This window comes from Saccostrea cucullata, unplaced genomic scaffold (genome assembly GCF_032062105.1).
Source record: "Saccostrea cucullata isolate Sc308-1 unplaced genomic scaffold, CSIRO_AGI_Scuc_v1 ctg886, whole genome shotgun sequence".
Taxonomy (NCBI): Eukaryota; Metazoa; Mollusca; class Bivalvia; order Ostreida; family Ostreidae; genus Saccostrea; species Saccostrea cuccullata.
In genome coordinates this window covers 95,257-119,596 of record NW_026924729.1, presented here as the reverse complement: position 1 = coordinate 119,596, position 24,340 = coordinate 95,257, and the positions used below count along the sequence as shown (strand labels likewise).

Here is a 24,340-nt window from a genome sequence, read left to right as displayed (position 1 = left end):
CTGTTATATTTTCAATTTCATTGAATTTCTTCCTTTTAGGGATTGAAGACCTTAAATATATATTAAAATAAAAATTACTATGGATTATATTCAATTAATTTCTTAATTTTTAAAAGGTTATTATGACTTCTATGGCTTTTACAAATAGAAAAAGAAATACTCGGGTTTGAATTATCTTTATAATTAGATACTGTAAATGTATTATATTTAGCACGTCGAAATTGGATTTTGAACAAGTTAGCGTGGGTTTGATAAAGCGCATATCTTAATATTCTTCTTTATAGGTGCATGTGCGAGACATTTAGCGTTGTACTTGAATTAGCGGATATTGCTTTCCGCCAAAAACGCTAAAAGAATACACAGCCAAATATAATACGTTTACAGTAAAACCGAGAAATTTATTTTTTTTTCAGAGGTGACTTCACAACAGATCTTAACTTCCCGTCAGGAACTTCTGTTTGTCAATAAGGTTTTTGATCTATGTTTTCGTTGTAAGAATTGTTGTAATAAAATCAATCTTTTAATTTATTTTTATATATTTTCTATGTAATGACATACTTTTATTGTGTAAAATAATATGTGCCTGTTTCGGATTAAACGGCTTTAAGGATATACATTGAAGGGATTTGATTTTATTCACATTCACTTTGGAAGTAAGTTGAGCTCCTGTTTGTATTTGACCTTTTTTTTATAAAACAAAGAACACTTTTCAATCCCTTTCATTAAAGTTTTGCCTCATTGTGCTCTTTTTGACTAAAATCAACGTGGTGACGATGTTTGAACATTTATTTTATTTTGTGGTTGCCCGCGTGGTGCAGTGGTAAGAGTTGCGGAGTAAGGATCTGGTCCACGTACAGAACGTGGATGCATAGGAGACTGTATCAACGTGTCCAAGGTAACTTAAGGTGATGGCATGAAAAAGTTCGCTCACTGCTCAATGGGTCTGAGAGCCGGGTATACGTATTAATTTGCATTCCTCCATCGGCAAGTTGATGGGTCTTAATATGAAAGTAAAATTCTCGAGAGGGACGTTAAGTTACCAAGAAACAGATTTTCATCATATGATTTAGTCACACAAAGCTAATTAGTGCCTCATCGGCATTCCCCTTCTTAGCTTCATTTAATAAGGCAAACTCTTTGCATCTTAGACTTTAACAACGATTTTTCTAAGTATACCAAGTATATTGCAATTTTTTGCTTGCACGTGAGCGCACGTACATGTATATGCGAAATTAACATATCATTTTCATTATCTACAATATCAATATACTTTACTGTACCTAATATTAAGTCATCTAATAAAAAAGTATTTAAAAATACGCTAAATTTAGTGCATTTTTAATTTTAAGCATAAAAAACGTGCACGCACGTGAATGCATGTGTATGATGAACATACCTTCTTGTTAGAGTCCATGATGTCTGTCTATGCATGGTCTACATTCCATCCTGTTTGGTTGAATAACAAGGCAGTTTTAGCCATTAAATTTTGAAATTTTGAAACTTAACCACCTACGTACATGTAACACATCTACAACCAGCGATCCTCCTTTGAGGAAAGTTACAGGACGATTGTCCCAGCCATCTCCATCTCCCAGCCTGTAGAACAAAAACATGCGTACAATCACAATATGTCGCCACCAAATTCGTTCGGGGCGACATAATACATGTAATATTTAACAAGAATTGGTCAGTATTGGAAAATTGTAACACGCCCTATCAAGCAAACTGTCACGCTGTTTGCAAAACAATAATGTGTCCATTATTAAGCCACTCTCTCGATTTAAAGAAAGCAGCTGCATGTTTCAAGTTAAGGGAAACATCATTTCTTTATATTCAAAGATGTCTAACATCTATTAAGTATATATCCTAGCAAAAAGGGTATTTAATATGCCACCTCGGTGTTGAACATGCCATACCTGTACACATGTACACGGTAAAATTAATTACATACATTATCTCGCTAATTTTTCTCAGTTATGATAAGGCTGCTCGAAGGCTTAAAATGTCTTAAAAATATACATTTGATTATAAGCTTGATTTTAATTGCAATATGTGATCCTTGTTTGAAATTGCAGTCAACTTGATATAACAGTTTAATCAGGTATTATAAAAAAAGCATTTCTGTGATGTCGGATGACTGTGTTGATCACGTGATGGACATTTTTGATATTCTTAAATGTTGCACAAAAATCGCCTCGACACAAGTGCAAAACTAAAATATTTTGCAAATTTTTTACATAGATCAATAAATCGTTACAGTAGCTGGAACGTTATTGTTGACAACTTACACGAACGTTCACGTTACACGAACGATTTCGCACGATTAACGCACGATTAAACCTGTTACACGAACGATCTTTCACGTTCACGATTCTACACGTTACACGATCTTACACGATTGTTAACGCAAACGCACGTTTCTTCACTCAAAATAGTTCAAAATATTTAGGAATCAATATTTTCAAAACGAAATACGGCTAAAACTTCTTTAAGATTTCAAAGAATTATCAATATTATTTCAAAGACTATGAACAAAAAATGGAAATTGATATTTCTGTAACTAAATATATGGAATACTTAATATTTTAGATTAAAAATAATTATTTCTAAGGTAATTCTCCGATCAAAGAAAACGGATTTTGTTCGTTTTATTTGACGATGTACATGTATGTGGGTCGTATAATTTGATTGAATTGGATATCATGATATGCAGATGGGGGATACGATTGAACAAAAATGGCAGCATGGAATGACTTAAATTATAATTACAAATTTTATCCTTATGTTTCCTTTGATTCCATCCTGTTTGGTTGAATAACAAGGCAGTTTTAGCCATTAAATTTTGAAATTTTGAAACTTAACCACCTACGAGGGGTGTTAGAAAAGTTCGCGAACAAGTTCAATTGTGAGCGCGCTATTTCCACAAAAGCGGTCAAACTTTCCAGATAGAATTTTTACCTTTTTTCCAATAAATATACAAGAAATTGTTGCTCTCCGGTGATTATTAAGAAATATACAGCTTTTTTAGTCTGATAAAACTTGCTTCACGGAGCATGCTACATTTTGGCAAGTTTACATCACAAAGTCCCTTTATTAAAAATAAAAAATTGCACAATTGTAGCGCAAAGAGATTTATGATATTTTACCTGCCGCTAAAGTATTCATGAAACTTCACTGGGAGAAATTTTGAACTAAATTGGGGGGTATATGACTGTTTTATAGCCGTTTGTATATGATCATTGCGTAAAAACACAGCCAAAAATCGGAACGTCATTGAGCGTCATGGAGCACTGCACTACGTAAAAATTATGTATGCAGGCTGGAAAATGTATAAAAAGTGATTAAAATGTTCAAGATGCTGTCGGGGATTTCCTACACCTACAAAGGAAAGTTTTAAAATGGTTGTAGCTACATAAGAATGGGAGGATTGATATTTTGAAAGATTAACTCCAGCGATACTTCAATACCCCCGTATCGCATGGACGTTGTGTTGTGCCTATATGGTTTTTTGCATAGTTTCCATACCTGATCGATTAACTGATTAACTGCATAAAAGGATTTTAAGATCTCAATAATATCCAAATCAGTACAAAAGACATTGTAGAAGAAAATTAACATGTCTTGATATAGATATTCAATTTTAACGTAGAAAAAAATCTAAAGATTTATAGAACTGCGACAAAGCTTAACAGGTTGAAATCTGGTTGTCACGTCTCCTTACGTCAAGTGATTGCTCCGTGAATCCCATAACCTCATAATAAAAATTGTTCAAAATTTTCAAGATTTTATTATATGGACCTGATTTTTTATATACCAATAAACAAAATGTAGGAATTTATTCAGACATAGGTCATATTTCGCAGTACGCAATAGATTTTCCGTAATTCAATGTGTCCGCGAACTTTTCTAACGACCCTCGTACATGTAACACATCTACAACCAGCGATCCTCCTTTGAGGAAAGTTACAGGACGATTGTCCCAGCCATCTCCATCTCCCAGCCTGTAGAACAAAAACATGCGTACAATCACAATATGTCGCCACCAAATTCGTTCGGGGCGACATAATACATGTAATATTTAACAAGAATTGGTCAGTATTGGAAAAATGTAACACGCCCTATCAAGCAAACTGTCACGCTGTTTGCAAAACAATAATGTGTCCATTATTAAGCCACTCTCTCGATTTAAAGAAAGCAGCTGCATGTTTCAAGTTAAGGGAAACATCATTTCTTTATATTCAAAGATGTCTAACATCTATTAAGTTTTTATCCTAGCAAAAAGGGTATTTAATATGCCACCTCGGTGTTGAACATGCCATACCTGTACACATGTACACGGTAAAATTAATTACATACATTATCTCGCTAATTTTTCTCAGTTATGATAAGGCTGTTCGAAGGCTTAAAATGTCTTAAAAATATACATTTGATTATAAGCTTGATTTTAATTTCATTATGTGATCCTTGTTTGAAATTGCAGTCAACTTGATATAACAGTTTAATCAGGTATTATAAAAAAGCATTTCTGTGATGTCGGATGACTGTGTTGATCACGTGATGGACATTTTTGATATTCTTAAATGTTGCACAAAAATCGCCTCGACACAAGTGCAAAACTAAAATATTTTGCAATTTTTTTACATAGATCAATAAATCGTTACCCTGGTTCATAAAAAGTGCTGGAGGCAGGTTTCATTTTTACCTCTTAAGAAAATATTTTACGATAAATTAAAATTACCAACGTAAAGAGGGGGATTTTCCACACTTTATCGCGATTTATACAAAAAACGGATAAACTACATAGTTACGATCCCCGAGCAAAATTCAGTTAGAAGACATACTTCTCTTGTAAATTCACGCAGAATATCTTCAATTTATCCTTGTCTTTCACTTGTGCCAGTCCAATATTTAAATACGATTCATAAATTCTAACTCTGTCTACGGAAGTGTAAGGGGAGTGTTTCAAACATAATCTTTTGTTATTGCTTGAATATATGCATATTGGACAAGCAAAAGGAATATAGACATTTAAATATCAAATGTAAAACATTATAATAGCACTGTTACAACGCGAAATGTAATAACAACGCGAAATGTAAAAAACCTGGATTATAACATTTTGCGTTATTACATTTTGCGTTGAAATTAACGCAGAATGTATTAACGCAAAATGTAACAACACACTTTTGGGGATTATTACATTTCGCGTTATTACATTTTGCGTCGAGATCAACGCAAAATGTAATAACGCAAAATGTAATTAAAGGATTTTTGGATTATTACATTTTACGTTGTTACATTTTGCGTCAAAATTAAGCAAAAGGCAAGAACGCAAAATGTAATAACACATTTTTTTTCGTCGGCCAGATTGAGTACAATTTTCAATAGTGTAGTGGCCGATGAAAAGAAAATAAAACAAAAGGAAAAAATAGATGTACGCAATATCTTACAATTAATAAATTTTATAATATATCGATTCATTGAATTAGCTACATGTGTTTAAAATTAGTTTAATAAATGTATTCAAATTATAGGTGTTGCAAATATAGAAACGTGCATCTGTGGGCAGGGTTGTTGGGGGTATTGACCAGTGTGCTTTTGCTTTTTTTTATAGACAAATGCAATGAATCTAAAAAAAAAACTATTCATTTGTACTGGCAGGTGTTAATGTATAGCGGGAAGGGGTTATTGACAATAATGATACCATACTGTTCTAAGCAAATCTACAGCATTGCAGACAAGCAAAAACAAAATTCTATCTCTCTCTCTTCTTTCCATCCAATAATAAAATGGATTGTTTCTGCATGTCCAGAATAATACAATAATAAACATTCTAAGTAAACACCTCACCTTATCCCTGCCCCTCCTCGCTTGATACACACATACACTTCTAATTCGTTAACCAATGTATACATGCCGAATATGCATATCAAGAGCTTTTAATGAGCCTATGGTCAATCTTCGGTAATTAACTATGTGTTATTGGTTAGAAATTTAATAAGACTATCAAAAATATGCCAATCAAAGTGAAATTAATTCTGTATAATTAAGTAGAGTGCATTCAATATTACTAAAATCAGAGTCAGAAAAACGATACATTTAGATATACTTATGTCCGTAAAAGCCCTAACGTTGGTCTCATTGATTTACAATGTAGTTCTAAATATTTTAACAACGGGTTTCCCATGTTGGTTACATGTATATATTTGGATCAATTTTATGATCTTTTTTTTTGTTAAACGCAGTCAAAAAAAAATAATTGTCTTTTGTTTTATTACATATTGTTTATTACATTTTGCGTTATCTTCAATTCAAAAAATAAAAAAAACGCAAAATGTAACAACTAAAAAGGGCGTTATTTTGCGTTGATCTCGACGCGAAATATAATAACGCAAAATGAAATAATCTAAAAATCGTGTTATTGCATTTTGCGTTATTACATTTTGCGTTGATTTCGACGCAAAATGTTATAACGCAAAATGTAATAATCCAGGTTTATTACATTTCGCGTTGTAACATAGCACACACAAGCTTAAAAAACAACCCTTACTGTTAATTTAAACACAAATCCCCATAATAAATCTACATGCCGTGTAATAATTATGACACTTTCCCCGTCATGTCAGCTCAAGTATGCAGTGACTTGACGTCATATTCTATTATGACGTCATATCTAGGTAGTTCAGAGAAGTAACTACAGTTTGAACAGTTTGGTATTTACGGGCAGCCTTATCGTAGCTGCGTTGAAAAATCGCACTAAACGAAGGTTTTACATTGGTATTAATAGCCTATCTAAAATCTGTATGTGAATAAAATTTTGCTAAATAATAAAATGCATTTTCACTGTAAAAATAAACTTGATCTGCCTTTCACAGCACATAAAATACGTTTTGTTTACCAAAATGACGTCATGTCGATAAGTTTGCTGCCATTAGTGATTTGTTTTTCAACTGTTTTCTGGGATTTAGCTAACAACTATTTTTAATGCATTGATAAGATTTGATGTAGTTTATTATGCTAATACAGTTTAGAATTGCAAATTGTTTGATGATTTTTAGGTATTATGATGATTAACTATTTTGTGTGATATCACAGTAGACATTTTCCGGACCCTTTTTCATGCCTTAAGTAACAATGATAAGTACTGGAGCCCACTATTTATCTTTGTTTGTGAGGATTTAAATGAAGTTTTGGAATATATTATATGTTACGAGTATTAAAAAAATTCAAACTAACATATAATTGTAAAGAAATTTCTCTTTGAAAAGGGAACTTCGGCTTAGTTGGAATACCACAGTGGCACTCGTTTATAAAGATTTCCAGAGATTGTTCCCCTGAATATCAACCAAACAATTGAACTGTATACAGATCAACGCATAAATAAAAATAATACATGTAGCATTTTATTCTGCTTAATTCTGTTCGAGAAGTACATAACATATACATGTATATTTCGCATGGTCATAAGCTTCATTCTTTCAAAGACTCTATTCTTTCTCATCTATTTCTCGCCAATAGATAGAGGTAAATGTATCCTAAAATGAACAAGATAAACAACATGTTGAATTAGAATTGTTTATTTATAAGTAACTAAGTTAATATTTTATGTAATTATACCTAAAATATACTTCTTTTTTATTAAAGTTTCTGTTTAAGTATATGCAATACAGTTAAATATATATGTTCAAGTTAGTAATTAACCCTTAACTTAGGACCTCCATGTGAAAAGTAGGCACACACACCTTAGAAGTAATATGCAATAGTGTACTAAAACGTGATGCTACCCAATGGGTTCTTAAAATCAGGGCCGAGGCAACATTGTTCAAAGATGGGGGTTAGCCTCAGAAAAAAACATTGAGGAGAAATAAAATCATAGAACAGTTTTTAAAAAACAATATATACAACTAAATTGTCCATACTCTAGGATCTCTTTATTCTAACTTATTTTCAACATATTTCTCCTCACAAAATACTGGAATTAGAATATATTTGACCTACAACAAACAAGGGGAGGGGTCAAACAGCATTCACATTCAGTTTTTGGCCCTAAATGAACAGGTACATTTCCTGGAACTTCGGCTTGTGTCGTCAAAATTAATGGGAGACGTACAACCATGCATTAGTGCCCCAAAATCTTCGGTCGATCGGCTGATTAACATGTGCAACACTGTGCAAAGGGGGCATTACTAGGAATGTTTCTTTTTTAATTAATACACTGCAGTCATGTTTTAATTTAAATTTTGTGATCCGTATGTTTCAAGAGCAGAGATACATGCATTCTTTGAAGTCTAACTCATAACGGGCGACGTTAAATCAAATTTTGTTTTGACAGTTTGTTATATACATGGGATGTTTCCATTTCGTGCTACTAATCTATGTAATGAAAAAAAGACCTTTATTGGAGCATGTATTTAATGATCTTTAATTAATGTTGCATTGACACTAGAATACAACAAAACAGCTAGGTAACTCTCTTTCAGTAGATTTTTATACACAACCGGCCAGTTTTGTTCGACGAAAATCCCTGATAAAAATTCTACCTTCTTTTCAACACTGATGTAAGTTAACACAATTCACAATGCGGCAATACTTGAATACGAAGTCAAATCGCATTCTTTGTTTAGTGAAAGTGATTAAAAAGAATAAAAATAGCTAAAATTAACCCGTAGAGTATGCAGAGGTTCCTTGAATGCATAAAAAGTCCATCTAATAGATATCCTGCTATCCAAATAACGAAATCCTTTTCATTTCATGTGTACATGTGTTCGAGCGATTTGTGGCCGTATAAATGTTTTAATATTTTTGTTTTCTTACTAGATTACTTCCTATTCTGGCTGCGGTCGATTAAAACGTATTGTGAGGATGAAAAAGCAAGAAACGCAAAGGCCAACCCAGTTATTCTCATAGCCTCCCATCATGATTGCATAAAGGTGCATTACAAATTATGAAATTTTAAAAAAAATCTCAGCATTGTTTTTGAACTTTCCTGTGAATGTTAATTCTTTGTCATTTATATTTTGCAACAGGGGGCACAAGAAATATCCCGTTCTCCAATGTTTTATGACCAGTTAAAGGAGAGTTTACCAAGGGAACACACTCTGAATGGGCTTATTTGTAAAGAACGTTACTATGAAATAGAATGTCCAGAAGAAGGACTGAATGAACATCAAGCAGAAATGATAGAAAACGTCAGGAAGTGTATTGTTCGTACTGCACGAAACCTATCTCACTGGGGTGAAAAAATTCCATCAATATGGATAATATTTGAGCAGTTTGTCAGAGAAAAAAAGAAAGAAAAGATTATTATAAGCAGAAAAGAATTACAAGAAAAAGACGTTTTTAGATCTTTAAAAGAAAATGAATTAGACGACATGCTTCAATATTTCAAAGATATAGGCCTTATTATTTACTTTGCTGATAGAAATCTGAAGAAAAATATTATACTTGACGTGCAGTGGTTTGTGGATGCATTTAAAAATATCATTACTGACCCAACCCATGCCGAACCCCATTGTGAAAGGCAGAAGGAATGGAAGGAATTTATGAGTACCGGAAGAATTCAAGATTTAACACTTGTCAAGATATGGAAAGAAAAATCTTTATACGCCACTCATAAACAAATTCTAATTCCTTTCATGCAAAAACTCGGCATCCTTGCTACATTGGGGAAAATTGAATTGACTGAGAAAAGAAATGACAAAGATCTGACTGGAGGGAAAACGGAACTTGTTTACTACATACCTAGCCTTAATAAAACTGAGTTCTCGAAAAAGGGGATCTTAGAGATCGGCAACAAAACCCCAGTTTTAGTGTTTTCCTTTAAAACTTTCATCCCACATTTCTTTTTCTTTAGACTAGTAGCCATATGCTTCGATGAGTGGGAACCATTAGGAGAAAATCTGCTCTGTAAAAATATTGCCTTTTACAAAGAAAAAGGAGGTGATCGACACATTGCTATTGCAGTAAACAAAACGTCAATTCAGTTGCAAGTGTTAACTCCAGGTAAAGCAATCCAGCTGAAAAATAAAAAAACCAAAAAGATCAGGTCCAAAATTGAAAAAATGATGAATGAAATAACATCTACATTCCATCACCAAGTTTTTTATGAAGTTGGATACCCGTGTAGAAACATAAATATCACTGAAGAAGATGAGGACTGTTTCTTAAGCGAAAAAACAGTTGCAGAACTGAAAACCAACAAAAGAATTTGTCCAAATGCATTGTCCCGCGAAAACCATAAAGAACACTTCATAGTCCGTGATGACCTGCTATACTATTGGTACCCGGTAAGCAATTTACACCAAAAATTTAAATATGAATTAGAAATTTTATCAGAATTAATTTATTGCTATTTGTAACTAACCAATGTCGTCTTTTTTATTGATCAATTTAATTATTGTTGGTTTCATTTTGAAAATAATTGTTGATGCTTCATTTAGAATTATTTTAAAGTTCAATGTATTTTTTCTTAGGATCCAGAAAAATTATCTAGGATATGCACAAGCAGCAGCCAAAGTTTCAGCAATGACTCATCAGGTTATGAAACTTAAGGGATTCGAAAGTTATTTCAAACCTTAAACATTCTGCGCAGCACTTACTATTCATCATGTACATTTTAATTCCTATAGTCAAGAAAAACTGGAAAATCTTAACATGCTCTGATCTGATCCTTCGTTGTTGCTTCTTCGCTGAACACATAAGGTTGATATCGCAGTAATATCGGAGTTATTAATCAAGTTCATTTTTTGTTATCAATTCGATGTGCGTTTTATCCCTACCCTTTCTACGCTTCATCAAGGTAAAATGATTGTTAATTAAATGAACTATGTTTTTAGCAAAATTTCGAAAAAATTGAGTTTTAAATCATAATTTTTTATTTGCATTACTTTAAAATCCATTTAAAAAATTAATTTCTTTGAAAATATTTTACCTAGAATCATATGATAATACAGGTATTTCAAATGACAGTTTAAAGAACGCAAGACACATGGTCGATATTGCAGTAATATCGTGAAGTTAAATTAAAGTATATTTTTCAGCTTTGTATGAATATATCTTTTTATATCTGATCTTTGTTATCAATACGATGTGTGTTTTATTCCGACCCTTTCTACACTTCCTACACTAGTACAGTAATAATTAAATAAATGATTTATGCTTTTTTTTTAAACAAAAGTTCGACAAATTCTTGTTTTAAGGTCTGATGACACGTTCCTTAAAAATATTTAATTTCAATAACGAATTTGTCATTGAAGTTTATGTATTTAAACAAGTTTCCTCACAAAAGATTAGTGTATCTTACCAGGCATTTGGACAAGATACCACAGGGTCATATTTCTTATATAACCCTTATGTGTAATCTTCTGACTTACTTAAATCACAATTTTGGTGAACTTATACAGTGTTATATTTAAAATTATTTTAAAAACAATGTAGACATCAGAAGAGGATAAATATGAATATTTTTTATATAATACCAAGAAATACAAAACACATATTTGAGCAATGTGTCGTCTGACCTTAAATAAATCCGTTTAAAAAATAGTTTCCTTGAAAATATTTTACCAAGATTCATGCAGTAATACCGGTATTTTAAATGACAATTTAAAGAACGCAATACATGTATGCCATCGAACAAAATATAACAATTAAGATGATTAACTTTTTGTAGTAACGTGGCCTAATTTTCTATCAGCTTTTAACTGTAACTTATTTTATCTTAGAATACATGTATAACGTATAGGAGATATTATTTAAAATCTGCTTGAATTATTCAAGTTGTAAATTGTTTATGCCAATGGGATGAGGGGTTGAAATCGATTTTTTTACTGGTAATAATAGGTAATACCTTAAAACATTCATCTGGAAAAATTGTTTGTTTTAAGGTCTGTTAGTTTTTATATGTATATTACAAAAGCTACATATTTAAAGGACTCCTCATTATACACATCATATGTTAGACTTATGATTTTAGTCCTTTACCTTAGATGTGTCATTTTTTGAACCATGTTGATCTTTTTTGTGGGTTTTTTATAACTTCTTTTAATATCAAATATATAGCCCCGCATCAGCGTTTATAATGTTGACTTTACATCTTTTCTAATGCACATTTGGTAATTGTTTTCCTGTTGATTTTTTTTTTTTTTTTGGGGGGGGGGGACTTTGAAATATATATCGCGCAACAAAGTAGACCCTAAAATCCTCTAATGTCTGACAAAACGTTCTGATACAAACAAACGTTTTTGGTTAAATAAATTCTCAACAGAAAAAAAAATTGGGGAAATAACTGTTCCAAGTTTTGTTTTTTTTTTCATGCTTCCATTTCATTTCATTTAGACATCAAATGATATACATTGCATTGGAATTTTACCAGAAGCACTAACTTTTTCAGTTGACTGTTTACTTGGACATTTATATCTGTGTCATCTACGGAGGTACAGAATTGATAATGAATAGAGAAACCTTTCTAATGGTCATAGTAATGGTGTTAGGGGTACTTATATGTGAAGGTCTGGATTTGAGGGTATGATGATTGTCCTATTCATCAAGGACAACTCATCTGTGCTTTGAAATAGCCCATTGTTTCATTGAGCTAAATTTTTATATCGTAAAAGAGCTTCCGCACAATGTCCTAGTGTGAGAGCAATTTGTCAATTGTAAAAGTCAGTGCTTCACGTAAAAGTCCATTAGTCATATGCCGTATTCCAGACAAAAAAAATTATTACTTGATATCACTATAATGATTATTTTTTTCCATGTTTTATGAAGTATATTTACAACAATATCTATGAATGTGTGTAGAGATAACATAAACATTTAATCATATATATACTAGTAAATAAAATTACCAAGTTTAATTTTGTGTATTTATTTCAAAATGTTTCTTTTTAATTGGTATAAGTACTGTATACAGGGTTATTTTCGCCCTTTCACACTTACAAACAATTTTGCCCCGTTTGAAATTCGCCCAGTCATAGTTTTGTTTAAGAAATTATATTATATTCTTTGAATTCGCCCCGTTTCAAATTCGCCCAAATGACTGTAGGACGAAAATTTCCCTGTATACAGTAATTCATTTTGAAAGTCTGATATTTATTGCCCTTATTTGATAAAAGAAATACACAGTCAAATCTGAGATTCAAGCTCATTAAATATCCTTTTAGATATTAAGGAAAGACAAAAAAGGGATTACTTAAGAAATAAACAACAATGTTAAAAAGTTCTCTGGGAAATGAACTTTTAGTTGGTCACGTGTTCAAATCCTGTGAAGCCCGAAGGGTTTCTCAGTAGATTTGATCATGTACCAACTAAATGTTCATTTCCCAGTGAACTTTTAAACATTGTTGTTTATTACTTATATTTACATTTGAAACGAATACATTTCGAGTTAAATTGTATTTATTACACGGGCCAAAGTATTGCTATGTAGTGACGCACAATGACCTAGAAGTTGTTTGGTCAAAATATCACATCGCTCTGTGATCCGGTCGCGCTATGAACTCCCGACCGCCAAATGAAATTCACACAGAATTGAACGTATTTTCTCTTCAACAGGTTATCTAAAAAAGATATTTGCAAATGTAAATATAAACAGTTAATATCGAGCACACATAATAAGTATTTAAGGTTCATAAACACTCTGTTTACATGTACACATTTAAGATATTGCTTTAATTTTAAAATTGCTCATGATTATCCTAAAGAAATGAGTTTTATGAGTACAATTTAATACATGTACAAACAGTTGTCTCATGGCTTGTGGGGTAAATTTAGCCAATAAAGACATTTTTTCAACTTGACAACAAATATAAAGGAATAATAGACATTTATGTCATTAAGAGTTATCTCTCTTATCAGAGTATCAATGAACCTTAAGGTTCCGTCTCAAAGGGCCACTAAAAAGTATATCTTAAGAAGGCAGTGGTTGTTGCCATTTTCAGAATATTTGAAGGGATACATGTTAAGATATACACAAATAATCAAATTTTAAAACTAAAATGAATGAAATCTTTCTATGCCAAATGATAGTTGACAATATACATGTAAGATATCACATCAAAAAAGTTATATATGTCATATTCTGATCCCTCCATTTTATACAAAGGTTTACTTTGATCATGAAATTGTATATTTATTTTTATTTTGATCAAAATCTGTAATATAGAAATAAGGCATTGTTCATAACTTTTATCTGAATTATAAATTTATTTTAAAATTCTTCTATTGTTATTTTATTCCAATATAACAATCAATGAATGAAAATATTCATATACAAGGCAAATTAACAAGAAAAAGCGAAATGCTTATGAAAAGAGCTGACAATCATTACTTTTCAAAGATAAATTGATTCTGAATAAATTGCTTTTAAAAAAATCTACAGACAAAAAATGAATGCTGGGAATACATTTTATATTATCAGTGGAACTGAACTTCATTACAAAAATTCTATAGATCTGAATCCAACATTCCATCAAAATTCATCAATCTTCATAATCAAAACTGATAAATAGATTTTGGGATGATAAATAAAAAATAATAACTCTCTAATATGTGCTTCAAGGTGGCTGCATATGTCCCATCCTTGTGATAAATTCCAGGAGATACATCTGTAGTCTGACGTCAATGCTCTTGTTGGTGACGTAGAACCCCGGAACTCCCGCCTTCTCCAACATGACCTGCTGATCCATCACCTTCTGATCCAGCTCCATGATTATCTTCATGTCCTTCTTCTTCACCTCTTCTTCACATCTCTTCTCCATCGTCTGAAAATAAGAAGCATAAGATGCTTACATTATAATCTTCATTAATGATTGAAGACTTAAACATCAGAAATCTGAAGTCTAAAATCTATATTGGAATATAATAAATATTTTTCCAGATAAGGGGCAACTTGTTGTGCTCTTTAAATTTAATAGGTTTTTTTTTCTATGACTGGTACTAGCCCTCTCATTTTTTCTATTCTTTTCTGACCAAAGAGTTATAGGTCTGCTGCTATACAGAAAACTAGATAAAATTTAATTCGTTTTCTAAGACTGGGATACAGCAAAACTCATTTAGTATGAACACAGATATTGCGAATTTATGGATATAGCAAAATCATCTTGGATCCCCAGCTATATAAATTTAATGTCTTTCTTATACGGTTATAATGAATTACTGATATAGCAAGGTAATTTCACAGGTCCGAGTGACTTCGTTATAACCGAGTTTTACTGTATACACAAAATTATAAGTGAAGATCCAGACCTTTTCAAGCAGTGTTTCATTATTTTTATATTTGAATATGTATTAATATTTTTTCTTTATAAACTCAGTTAAATTTCTGAAACATTTTGAATCCATTTAAGGAATGACTCTAATTCTTGGCCAAATTATTCGAGTATAACCTGGTTTGGGTCAGTTTATGCTTTATAATCCTAGTCATTCCTTATAATTTAATTTTAAAATCATTAAACAACTGTGAGAGTAAAATTGTATGGCTTTTTATGAGTTCAAATTTGCCGGTCAATAATACATCCCTATTAACAGAGGTGATATGAAACAAGGGGAAGTAATAAATGATATACAGATCTAGCAGTCATGATGTTTGTGTACACGAGGTAAGATCGAGCTACTGTTTGAAGTTAAAAGTACATTTATTCAATCTGGAATTTCCCATGAATTCCAAGGACTGGAAATGAGGGGATTGTATGGATACAGATGATTCAGCTGGTTGTCGAGGGGGTGTGTCCCCATACCAAACCAGGTTATCAAGAAATAATTTGCGTTCCTTTTTGGTAATCAACCAATGAGAGACTAGAAAACAAACAAAATTAAATTATTTGTATTTGATACCTCTTTCTCTCTCTCAATCTGAGCCTCCACTATGGGTAAATTGTGAGGCTTCATCTGACAACTCTGTAGTAATTCTTTGTGTCTCTTTTGCAGCTCATGTCTCTGTGCTGTACATGTAAATAAAACAAGAAATGTTTTTAAAAAATATATATGACCTGTGTGGTAGTATTTATGAGGATCAAACTTCAAATTTCTTTGATTTTTTATTAAATCGATTGTACTCTGCAACAGGTGCCAGGATTTCAAGTTGATGTCTGTTGTGCAAATGATCTCAAGACAAGAACAGAGCAGCATTTGACTCTTGACCTTTGACTCTGCCATTTAATATCAATAGAGATATTGTAAGCACTCAAAGCTTTTTGTGTCTGTCAAAATGAGGTATTAAGGACATTGAGTGAACAAGATCTTTCTTTATGAAGTAATTGGGAATTTTGATGCTCTCTGATTGGTGCAGCCTTGGATATACCATAGAGTGAGTTCCCTTCATAATGCAGTTCTAAGTGACATACTCAGATTTCCCTCTTACCTATTTGCTTACAATTTTATTGTCTTTAGTTAATAAATTGCCTATTTAAATGACAAATCCCAGAATGGAAAAATCCAATATCCCTAAATGGAAAATTGTTAGTTTTTTTATTCATATATAATAAATTTCCATTTTTTTTTAACAGTTGTTAAATTGTTGAAATATATCTGATATGCTGTAACAGAATATAAATTTGCTCAAGACAAGACTTGGAGTGAAAATTATAAAATTTCTGCTTAATTATTTAAAAGGTTAACAACTTTTGAGTTTAGTGTCCTTTTGACTACTGTAGATTCCTTATTTTTTACGAGTTCTTATTATCATGAAAGGGCACTTTAATGTCAAATCTGACACAAGAACATGAATTCATGATGGGACGATTGATTTCAGCACCATAAAAATAAAGTTGAGTAATTTAATGTTGCGAGTGGTGCTTCTCAAGAAATTAAGTGATAATTAATTCCTCATATTATTTAGGAATTTACAGTTACCTTCTCTTAAGACTATACAGACCTAGTCAGGTATTGTATAATTCTTACACAAGTCAGTCATACAATGCATGACAATGTCCATCACTTCATAACACAATAAGCACAACTTGATTCCATCATGCCCCGACTGTAAGGGTGAAACGATTACACGTGTAAACGGCGACGTTTCGATTATATGCTCTAAACGTTTACAGTTTGAGTAAACGTTTACACGGTCATTATCAATATCTATCAGAAATAAAGTTTAACACAAACAAATTGTTTTATTTCATAATTTACAAAAGAAACACCGTCTTTGACCATTTGATAGGCAACAATCTAAACCGGAAACATATTGAATAAAAATATCTAAAACCCGATATGGTCTTACATATTTAATTCCGATTTCCGAGTTGCCAATACTAGTGATGTTTTACGACACTTGAAATATAAAAATATATTTTGATTAAATAAATATAATACATTTTTCACAAGTCTTTGAAAAGTGTTTCGATACAGTCAGCAGGTATCATTTTACTTTTTTCGTGATTAAAAGATCCATCTTTACAATTCTATTTTCTACGTACGGTATATGTAGCCAAACAAAACAAGCAGTTGGGTGATGAGGTAGACAGTGAACGAGTTTAATGCGCCTCAAATTCTTACGTTTAAGTCATAATGACCAACAATGAAATTGTAATAACAACTAATACTTATATTAAAGTGAAAGAATTGATTATTAAATTCGAGTTTCATGAGTAAGTAGCCATAAAAATCCAACATAGAATATCCCCCGTTTAAACGGTACCGTTTCGTTTACTGCTATCCGTTTAAACGTTTACAAAATTCAGTAAACGTTTCACCCTTACCTGACTGTTAAGTACACAAACCTCATCAAAAGTAGGGTAGAGAGTGTGATAACTGCCTAGACAGTGTGATAATCTGCTGCCTAGAAATTTCAAAAGTATTAAGATTTCAAGCCATAGGATTACTTGTGGTCATTGATGATTTTGAATACATATGTCTTACCATAAAGTTTATCATTGATGAGTTTGACTCGCTGTGTATATGTGTCTAACCTTTGTGATCATTGACTAGTTTGACTCGCTGTGTGTATGTATCTAACCTTTGTGATCATTGACCAGCTTGACCCGCTGTGTGTGTGTGTCTAACCTTTGTGATCATTGACGAGTTTGACTCGCTGTGTGTATGTGTCTAACCTTTGTGATCATTGACTAGTTTGACTCGCTGTGTATATGTGTCTAACCTTTGTGATCATTGACTAGTTTGACTCGCTGTGTGTATGTGTCTAACCTTTGTGATCATTGACGAGTTTGACTCGCTGTGTGTGTCTAACCTTTGTGATCATTGACTAGTTTGACTCGCTGTGTGTACGTGTCTAACCTTTGTGATCATTGACCAGTTTGACTCGCTGTGTGTGTCTAACCTTTGTGATCATTGACCAGTTTTACTCGCTGTGTATATGTGTCTAACCTTTGTGATCATTGACTAGTTTGACTCGCTGTGTGTATGTGTTTAACCTTTGTGATCATTGACGAGTTTGACTCGCTGTGTGTGTGTGTCTAACCTTTGTGATCATTGACAAGTTTGACTCACTGTTTGTATGTGTCTAACCTTTGTGATCATTGACTAGTTTGACTCGCTGTGTGTGTATGTGTCTAACCTTTGTGATTGTTGACAGTTTGACTCGCTGTGTGTATGTGTCTAACCTTTGTGATCATTGACGAGTTTGACTCGCTGTGTGTATGTGTCTAACCTTTGTGATCATTGACTAGTTTGACTCGCTGTGTGTATGTGTCTAATCTTTGTGATTATTGACGAGTTTGACTCGCTGTGTGTATGTGTCTAACCTTTGTGATCATTAATGAGTTTGACTCGCTGTGTGTACGTGTCTAACCTTTGTGATCATTGACCAGTTTGACTCGCTGTGTGTATGTGTCTAACCTTTGTGATCATTGACGAGTTTGACTCGCTGTGTGTATGTGTCTAACCTTTGTGATCATTAATGAGTTTGACTCGCTGTGTGTACGTGTCTAACCTTTGTGATCATTGACGAGTTTGACTCGCTGTGTGTGTCTAACCTTTGTGATCATTGACGAGTTTGACTCGCTGTGTGTGTCTTACCTTTGTGATCATTGACGAGTTTGACTCGCTGTGTGTGTCTAACCTTTGTGATCATTGACCAGTTTGACTCGCTGTGTGTGTCTAACCTTTGTGATCATTGACGAGTTTGACTCGCTGTGTGTATGTGTCTAACCTTTGTGATCATTGACGAGTTTGACTCGCTGTGTGTATGTGTCTAACCTTTGTGATCATTAATGAGTTTGACTCGCTGTGTGTGTCTAACCTTTGTGATCATTAATGAGTTTGACTCGCTGTGTGTACGTGTCTAACCTTTGTGATCATTGACGAGTTTGACTCGCTGTGTGTGTCTAACCTTTGTGATCATTGACGAGTTTGACTCGCTGTGTGTGTCTAACCTTTGTGATCATTGACGAGTTTGACTCGCTGTGTGTATGTATCTAACCTTTGTGATCATTGACTAGTTTGACTCGCTGTGTGTATGTGTCTAACCTTTGTGATCATTGACTAGTTTGACTCGCTGTGTGTATGTGTCTAACCTTTGTGATCATTGACGAGTTTGACTCGCTGTGTGTATGTGTCTAACCTTTGTGATCATTGACTAGTTTGACTCGCTGTGTGTATGTGTCTAACCTTTGTGATCATTGACTAGTTTGACTCGCTGTGTGTATGTGTCTAACCTTTGTGATCATTGACTAGTTTGACTCGCTGTGTGTATGTGTCTAACCTTTGTGATCATTGACTAGTTTGACTCGCTGTGTGTATGTGTCTAACCTTTGTGATCATTGACTAGTTTGACTCGCTGTGTGTGTGTGTCTAACCTTTGTGATCATTGACCGGTTTGACTCGCTGTGTGTATGTGTCTAATCTTTGTGATCATTGACGAGTTTGACTCTCTGTGTGTGGAGATGTCTCTCCTCTAACTGTTGGACTTCCTGTAGACTGCGGACAATTTCAAACACCGTACCATCCAGCAAGGAGCTAGCCAGGCCTGACAGAAGGTCATACGGGAGTCGCTGCTGATATTTACTGAAAGATAATCAATACATAGCATAATATATTTAATACTATTTCTTTGGTTTCTGTTTGTTTTTTCACTGGATTTCCATTAGAATTAAGATAATCCAACACTGTTCAATATAAAATATGGTTACCATCATTGCAGATCAAGATTAAATGCATTCAATAATTGAGTTGAAAGACTTAAAGCTTTTAAATTACATGATTATCATTATTAATAATCAAAATAGTTAATTATTCAATCAGAATATCCATGGTACTGAGTCTACACTCGCAACTCTTTTGTGTATTCCACTTCACAGTGCTTTAAGAGGAACAACTTGTACCCTTTCTTTTTTCTTTGTCCAAAATTTTGTTTCTCATAAAAAACAAGCATTCTGAGAGTATTGCATAAGCAATACATGTCCCCTACCGGGTTCCCATTTTTCTTCAGGATGTCATTTTATAATAAGCAAATTAAAAGTCATGTCCAAGGTAAAACTGAAAGATTTTGTAAATGCCTTAAAAGTAATAAAATAATCCACATTAAGGCGAAAATTTATCTCATTTCTTCACCGTCTTTTCCTCACTTCATATTTTTGTCGACAATCGGAAGTTAGTGCAGTTCAAACCCGATCATAATTTAACGATTATGACAAATATTCAAAATGCCATAATTCTGACAAAAATCAATGAAGCAAAGTAAAATTCAAACTTGATCTGTAACTCATTAAGATACACTGGCATACCAAATTTCAGCTCAATATCTGCAAGCGTTTAGAAAAAAAGTGCGGAAAACCAAGTACGACAGACTGACGGGGACAGACAGACGGACTGACAGACAGGCAGACGGACGCAGAGGAAACCTATAGTCCCCCATGGTTTCACTGGTAGGGGACTAAAAAAAAATAAATAAATAAAAAAGATAGAGAGGATTTCCTATTCTTATCAATTTGGTGACCATTGAACATGTTGAAAAAGTTATTTTTCAGGTTTAAAAAGACTGAAATTACAGTGAAAGAAAAATTAGATAATATATTGATCAATTCTGAAGTCTTCAGTTGGTAAGTAGCTAATCTATCCTCCTTTTCTTTGAGTATTTCCCACTGAAGTGCCAAGATTTCGAATCGTCTTTCAAAGTTTCCACTTTATTTCTTTTTTAAAAGTATTATAGGGCACTCACCAGGGCTCGACATTAACGGTTGTCCGCTTGTCTGGTACCAATGAAAAAAAATATAGGACAAGTGAATATTGCTGGGCACTTGTCCGATTGGACAAGTGATTTTTCTATGTAAAGAAGTCTTCAAATAATAATAATCATAGAAAACAACTATTGTAAAGTTTATCGAATAATAAAAACGAAAGCAGTACATAAACCTGAATTTCGATCCCGATATCAATCGCTATGTAAGTTCACATTTGTTCGGGATCAATGTTCACTAATTGCAGCCATAGTATTGTATAGCGTGGATTTTACGACGTTTGAGAGTTTAGAATATTTTTGATTGATATTACAGATTCATTTGCGAACATTTATGCTGTTGTCAGGACAGGAAGTCTAGATAAAATTTTGTTTTATATCTGTTTGTCATATTTATCAATATCAAGTAACATGCTTATTAATCAAGCACATTTAATTTTTTTTATTGTTTTGAAGTTGACATAAGTTGACATAACAAGACATTCACTGAAAAGTTTTCGGACAAGTGAAGTTGAAGTTCGGAGAAGTAAATATCTTGGTCACTTGTCCGAATGGACAAGTAGGAAAAAAAGTAAATGTCGAGCCCTGCTCACTGTAAATTATTTAAGGTTAAATTTTATTCTTCAATTAACACAATATGAGTGTGTCACAGAAAAATACGTTATTTACATGTATAAATAAAAATGGTGAAGTAACCCTTGATTAGAGAACATGGGGGGGGGGGGGAGAGAAAATAATCCGTGTGTTCAAGTTTCCAAAAAAGAAATGCATTGTATATCCCTTATTTACAAATTATTGCCCTCTGTTATCACAGATATTATGTCTATGTACCCCGGTAATTCTCGGGCCATGTTTTGAAGCTCGCTCTGGTAAAAGTAGAGGCGTTTTTGTTGACTTTCCTTCTTGGCTATTTCCTCTTTCCGCCCGGATATTTCCTCCCCGGTATTAGAGGGCTTCTGTGTGGCATCAACTCGTCCTGCAGGGGTACTCTTAAACCGAGCACTTCCCGGTAAACTGTGCATTTCATCTATTTAAATTGCGGATCATCACGACTTTTTACCTTTACCAGAACGAACACATCACCGGATATCAAATTGACACGGTAAAGGTAGAATAAATCAAGCTGGTCGAATAAATTCCGGATATTGGCAAGCGATAAACGTAGTCTTTCTGACTCCTAACTCAAAAGATCATAAAAGTTTAAGTATTCTTATCATGTTTTTGCTACAACCAGGTATGGATCTAGGATCTAGAAATTTTTAAAGAGGTGGGCGATGAAAGTTTTGCACATACACGTAGTTAAAACGACGATTTTTAAAGATTAAACAACACAGGGACTAAGTATATTTATATTATAATTTTTGAAAGGGGGAAGGGGGGGGGGGTCAGAGAAAAAAAGGATGGACTGCCTGAAATTTTTAATGACAAAAATAAGGAAAATAAATGAAACCCCCTCCCCCCAAAAATATCGTTTATCAGGGGGCGGGTGCATTTTTTCCATTGCTTAATAAGCAAACACTACTTTAACATTTCTAAGTAAGGGAAATTACATATCCTTAGTTTAACATTAATTGTTTCAGGGACGTAACTACCATTGAGGCAACGGAGGCAATTGCCTCCTCTAGATTTTATTTATTTTTTTTTTTTTGGGGGGGGGGAAGAAACACAAAACAAGCAGCTGGATCAAGATCGATCATTTATTTGTTTGATTATAGCCACCTGAGCAATTTTTCAGTGAGTGCCGGCGTTCAGGGCCTTTGAGCAGAGAGGGATCTTTATCGTGCCACAGCTGTGACATGGGCTTCGATTAACTTTACAGATGCGGCCTCATCCGAAGGACCAGTCCCCATGTCCCATAGCAAAATTCGAACTACGGCGATCGATCATTTTAGAACTGCATTTAGCATGTTTAGTACAGTGAAAACTATTCAGAATGAATCGACGGGTACGATCTTCCCAATACCCCTATTGAATTAAATCTTTTTCTTGGAAAAAGTCAGTTTCGTATTTACCACTGTTTATATTAATTTACATTCAGAAGTTAAAATTCTATTGAAGCATCAGATGAGTATTGTGAGTTAACGTTATTTGATTGGTAATTGATTGTTTGACGTCTATGGAAGGGAATTACCGCCAAAAGTCTATGTATCTTGCTTTTATTCTTATTCTGCCTACTTCTTTATGCTTTGTTATTATTGTAATTATATGTCACTTTATTGTTTTCATATTCGTCTTTATTACATTTCACTTTGACTTTTATCCTTCTTCATTTCGTCCTTACTTCTATGTTTCTTTATTCTTATTAAGTCATTTTATTTTCTTTTTAATTGATACAGTATCTTAAATGATGATCTCTATTACGAACGTTAACTCAAACATGCAAACAATGAAGCATATTCAATGAAGACGAATACGAGTTGTCCTAATTTAGTGCCGCATTATAACGCTAGGTGGCAGGGGTGTTCGCCAAGAGTGTTGGTAAAATAAGGTAAGCAAACCGGTCCGGGGTTATTCGAGTTTTTTTCCCAATTTTCTGCCTTAATACTTTATCAATCGAACTTAAATTTTCAAATGAATGATGTTTGTTATTAGTTCAGGTATGTAACCGATACAAGCCATTCCCTCGGAAGTCTCGCTAGATGGTAAGATTTCCCCTGGAAGACTGACTACATATACATAGTGATGTTTCATTCGGAAGACTATAACGTGGAACTTCCCCCGGGGTATAGCTAGTCTTCCGTGGGGAATCTCGCTAAATATAGCAACTCGCCCCCCCCTTTCATAGCAACCCCTCCCCCGAATAGTTTTTTTTATCGTAAAACGATGTTTATATATACGAACGTTTTCAGTTTTTGAAGAAAAGTAATCCGTCCTATACACATGATACATGTATGAATAAATATTTAGATAATATCATTTTAAAAGTGTTTTAAAATTAAATCATTTTAACCAATAGTTAAACATGGATAATCTTCACGAGTACATATGGATAATGATCCCCCCCGGGTTAAGTCGCCCGCGTGGCGTGGTTACTGCCTCTGCTCTAGAGTCACGAAGTACAGTAGTAAGGAGTCGATCAATACATCGTGTGTAAGGATCCCAGTGTAGGACGTGGAGTTCAATCCATCGGATGAGATCTAGACCTGTTATCCGAGGTCCCGTGTCGCAGTACATTTTAGGAGCTGGCACGAAAAAAGATCCCTCACT

The 24,340-nt window shown here is 33.4% G+C and overlaps 1 protein-coding gene across 1 annotated transcript; it reads right to left on the bottom strand.

Annotated features, from left to right (window-relative positions):
* Positions 1–14,289: 14,289 nt before the first annotated feature.
* On the bottom strand, positions 14,290–22,176 carry LOC134267148 (protein DGCR6-like). The gene is made up of 4 exons (XM_062749369.1): positions 21,965–22,176; positions 19,804–19,962; positions 15,835–15,943; positions 14,290–14,762 (listed from the first exon to the last, which is right to left on the bottom strand). Exons 1-4 carry the CDS (start codon positions 22,153–22,155, stop codon positions 14,556–14,558), a joined length of 666 nt encoding a protein of 221 aa, XP_062605353.1. The 5' UTR covers positions 22,156–22,176; the 3' UTR covers positions 14,290–14,555.
* Positions 22,177–24,340: the final 2,164 nt, after the last annotated feature.

Coding starts and splice junctions, on each gene's coding strand:
- LOC134267148 (XM_062749369.1), bottom strand. CDS start 22,155: ATGCACAGTTTACCGGGAAGTGCTCGGTTTAAGAGTACCCCTGCAGGA. Junction 15,944..19,803: donor AAACTCGTCAATGATCACAA/AGATTAGACACA, acceptor ATTTACATGTAC/AGCACAGAGACATGAGCTGC. Junction 14,763..15,834: donor AGATTGAGAGAGAGAAAGAG/GTATCAAATACA, acceptor TCTTATTTTCAG/ACGATGGAGAAGAGATGTGA.